This window comes from Colobus angolensis, unplaced genomic scaffold (genome assembly GCF_000951035.1).
Source record: "Colobus angolensis palliatus isolate OR3802 unplaced genomic scaffold, Cang.pa_1.0 Scaffold11, whole genome shotgun sequence".
NCBI lineage: Eukaryota > Metazoa > Chordata > Mammalia > Primates > Cercopithecidae > Colobus > Colobus angolensis.
Genome location: NW_012112030.1, coordinates 6,406,198 through 6,410,606, shown reverse-complemented (window position 1 = coordinate 6,410,606; position 4,409 = coordinate 6,406,198). Strand labels below are relative to the sequence as shown.

The window sequence follows — 4,409 nt, the reverse complement described above, 5'->3', positions numbered from 1 at the left end:
GTCTTGAACTCCTGACCTCAAGTGATCCGCCCGCCTCTGCCTCCCAAAGTGCTGGGATTACAGGCATGAGCCACTGCCCCCGGCTAGATGTACTTTAAAATTAGTAACTGCAATAGTAAAAGGAAGTGAAAGCATACATATAAGCAAAAGATAGCTATGTGCAACATTTATGTGTGGCCTTAGAATCTAGATGGAAGATGTGCTCAGGCAAATAAAATGAATTTGTTATTCACACATACTTGCTTTGTGCCCATGTCTGCTTTCCTGTCACCTGATCTCCAGAATCGGGGGTCTGGGATTGAACTATCTCTGACAGTGGGGGTGGGGTAGGGAGACACTAAATTACCATAGACAGAACAAAATGAACAGATCCTTCACATTTAGACATGTATAGAAAAATCACTGTTATTCTGCCTAACCACAAGTGTTTTCAGTTTTGGGGGTGACATCTGACTCTCTGTATTCTTTGTCCATATAATATAAATACAAATTTCTATACTATTTCATGTGATATTATCTTCTGTTTGTTTGTTTGAGTCAGAGTCTTGTTCTGTTGCCCAGGCTGGAGTGCAGTAGGCAATGGTGTGATCCTGGCTCACTGCAACCTCCGCCTCCCAGATTCAAGTGATTCTCAAGCCTCAGCCTCCCGAGCAGCTGGGATTACAGGCGCCCACCACTGTGCCTGGCTAATTTTTATTTTTTAGTAGAGACAGGGTTTCACCATGTTGGCCAGTCTGGTCTAGAACTCCTGACCTCAGGTGATCCACCCATCTTGGCCTCTCAAAGTGCTGGGATTATAGGCATGAGCCACTGTGCCTGGCCATATGATATTATCTTCTGTATGTTATTTTATCGTTATTATATGTTTTCAGAAGTATAATTTTTTTTGAGACGGAGTCGTACTCTGTTACCCAGGCTGGAGTGCAGTGGCACAGTCTTGGCTCACTGTAACCTCTGCCTCCCGGGTTCAAGCTATTCTCCTGCTTCAGCCTCCTGAGTAGCTGAGACTACAGGCACGTGTCACCACGCCCTGCTAATTTTTTGTATTTTTAGTAGAGACGGAATTGGACCATGTTGGCCAGGCTGGTCTCGAACTCCTGACCTTGTGATCCGCCTGCCTTGGCCTCCCAAAGTGCTGGGATTACAGGCGTGAGCCACTGCGCCTGGCGTCAGAAGTATAATTTTTAATGGCAGCATAATATTTAATTGCTGTGGAATGTAATTAGCTCTAGTTTATTTCCTGAGACCTCACTGAAATGGTGACCTGCAACCAAAAATAACTCCAGCTGATAAGGGCAATAACGTCGCAAGGCCTTCTTCGTGGTGGTATCTGGGGCTGAGCACAGTCCTTCTAAATTGAGGGAACAGCTTCCCATCCACTCTCCTTTTACTCTCTTTCTTTCTAACAGCACACCATATGGTCCCTCGGCCACCGGTGCCACCTCCTGGTGCCAATGAGGAGATCCCTGATGACTTCGACTGGGACTTAATCACTTAGTGCATCACAGAGTGTGGAGATGAGCCCAGGGCCGCATGGTGGAGTCTGGCCGTGGAGAAAGAGCAACCCCAACCCGTCCCTCCCCCCACGTCTGTATATAGACATAGATCCTCTTTTTGTTCTTTCTCTGTCGGAGAAGCCACTGCAAGATGCTGCCGAAGATAACCCCCTCTTTCCTGCCTCGTTCTTCTCTCTTCCTTCCTGTTTTTTCCTAGTTCTTTTATTATTATTCTTATATTATTATTATTATTATTATTATTGGTTATATGCTGTCTGTAGTCTCCTGTCCCTACATCATGGATCATGTCCACCTCTTGCTAATTTAAAATCATCAGGCTGGAAGATGAAGCCGTGATAGCTACAGAGAAAAGTTTCAGACTCCAATTTACCTTTCTCTTGGAGAAGCTCGATGCTGATCCCACCTTTTGGCCCTAAATTGTTTTTTTGTTCCCGTCAGTTTCAGGCCAGGACTGGAGAGGCCACATTACCAAGTAGAAAGGGTCTGAAACATTACTTGGCAGCCGATAATTTGGAGGTTTTAAAATGGTGCTAATTCTGTCCTCTGAGGTCTTCCTTGTCCCTTTATACCTTCAATCCTTACTTCTGCCAGTCTGCATTTCCTATTGGGGTGAAAGTGATGATGGTGGTGCAGGAGGGTGACAGTAAAATCCTAGTGGAATTGGAGACCTGGGTTGGAAGGGATGGAGTATAAGTCAGTGTGAAACTGAGTGTACACTGCCGTGTTACATCGGTGTCCATCGGCTTGTTTCGAGCCCATTGTGTAAGAAGATAGGATTGGTTTTAGCCCAAACTCTGCTTCTATGGTAGGGCATGAGGACAACTATTCAGCATAGTTTTAGCTTCTTGGAGATGATTCCAACTGAACTATTTTGGCCTTTTAAACAATTTTCTCTGAAAATTAACTGTGGCTCTTATTTGCATTTACGAATTATCTTCCTATCCCTTTTTCCCATTCAGCAAATATTAGTTTGTCCTCCTTTAATTGTTTGCCCAAATCTTCCACCCATCCTTCTTCCCCCATTTTCTGGGATTCTCAAGAAAGAAAAAGTAACCCATTATTACTCTGAGTTTTGTAGTTTTGTCGTGTCCAAGACCTGATGGGAATCTCATTCCCACCTCTCATAGCAGAACCAAACCTTTAGTGTTGGTGGTAGGAGGATGGGGAGAGGAAAAGGGAGCTGGCAAGGAAATGGAGAGGGAATATTTTAGTTCTTTAAATATATAGGCAGATGCTTCTCATGGAATCTAGATCATCTGGCTGAAGCTTTTGCAAGTAGGGTTTGAGAGGTGAAGGAGATTGGTGGAGGCGAGTAAATACTCTAGAAGCAAGAGTTCACTGAGGGCCAAGGGGGACCCCCAGAAAAAGGTATAGCGCGAACTCATCTCTTGTACAAGGGGTGGCCATGACTTACTGTTGCAAAGTACTCAGTGTATATTTAATGTTTATTGTTGAATTTTAGTTATGAGAGGGAAGAACAATTTTATTTCTGTCCTTATTTCACTTGCTGAAAAGCTGTGGGACAAAATGTATGGAATAGACAAGGCCACTTTCTTTGTGATTTCTGCTTTTCATTCATATTATTTTATTTACCCATGATTTCCAAGAGATTTGGCTTTCTGCTCTCCTGCTTTTTTCTTTCATCCACCCCTTTCCTTTTTTTGGAAGGGGGTTATATATGAGAGTTTATTGAAGAAGTCCAGTGAGGCTGAAGTAAAGGGGCAAGATAGGGCAGTTAACTAAAGAGCACTTTATTTCTTTGAAGCCTTTGTAAGAAAGAAATGGGGGAGCGAGTGGCTTGAATCTCCCGTGACGTTGGAGGGCACTTAGTGGGGTTGAAGTATGACATAATATTTCCCATTGGGGAAAGGAGAATTTCTCTTAGAGGGTGGCAAAATGCCTTTGCCCAGTGTCTCTATTTTAGGCATCTTTTCCTTCCTTATTCCTTCCAGTCTGGGTGTGTCCTACACATAACTTCCCATTAGTTCTCCTCAATATTCCCCCGTTGTAAATGATCACTCCTCTTTTCTAAACCCTTTTCCTGTTCAGATCCATAAAGGATTTGCAAGGGTAGACTGAATCGTACATGCAAATGCCCCTTGTTCGTCTGTGTCTTCTGCAAACTAGTCTCATGAAGAATTCTGGTGTGCAGCCAGGGTAGTGAAGTTTGGTTCTGGGACTGGAGATTGGCCATTTGGCCTCCTGAGATTCCAGCTCCCTTCCACCAAGCCCAGTCTTGCTACATGGCACAGGGCAAACCTGACTCCCTTTGGGCCTCAGTTTCCCCTCCCCTTCATGAAACAAAAAGAATACTACTTTTTCTTGTTGGTCTAGCATTGCTGGACACAAAGTGTAGTCATTATTGTTGTATTGGGTGATGTGTGCAAAACTGCAGAAGCTCACTGCCTATAAGAGGAAATAAGAGAGAAAGTGGAGGAGAGGGACAAAAGGAGTAATTATTTGGTATAGATCCATCCATCCCAACCTTTCTCTCCTCAGTCCCTGCTCCTCATGTTTCTGGTTTGGTGAGTCCATTGTGCCACCACCCATAATGCTTTGCATTGCTGCATCCTGGGAAGGGGGTATGTGGTCTCACAAGTTGTTGTCATTGTTTTTTTGCATGCTTTCTTAATAAAAAAAAAAAGAATGTTTACAGTTTTATCTTACTGGTAGTGGTCTCAAATTTCTTTTGGCCAGGGAAGGAAAAGAGAAATGTGAAATCATTTAGTTTTAGTTGTTCTTTATTCCTCTGCCACCTTTCACCACCAGGTTGAATGAGTTGACCCTGACATTTTTTGTGACATTGGTGGGAAAGAAGAATCAAAGGCATGTCCTTAACGTTCCTCTTTTCAAATGCTATCAAGTATGATGGAATATTGCGGGAGAGTCAGT

General features: G+C 43.6%; 1 protein-coding gene across 1 annotated transcript in view; it reads left to right on the top strand.

The window, feature by feature from the left end:
- The window catches only part of FOXJ2 (forkhead box J2), a 22,483-nt gene extending 18,300 nt beyond the window's left edge, over nucleotides 1-4,183 (top strand). The window contains exon 8 of the mRNA XM_011955616.1: nucleotides 1,410-4,183. Coding sequence (XP_011811006.1) covers nucleotides 1,410-1,498 — 89 coding nt within the window. The 3' untranslated portion in view covers nucleotides 1,499-4,183. The remainder of the gene's footprint in view (nucleotides 1-1,409) is intronic.
- The last annotated feature ends 226 nt before the right edge of the window (nucleotides 4,184-4,409 follow it).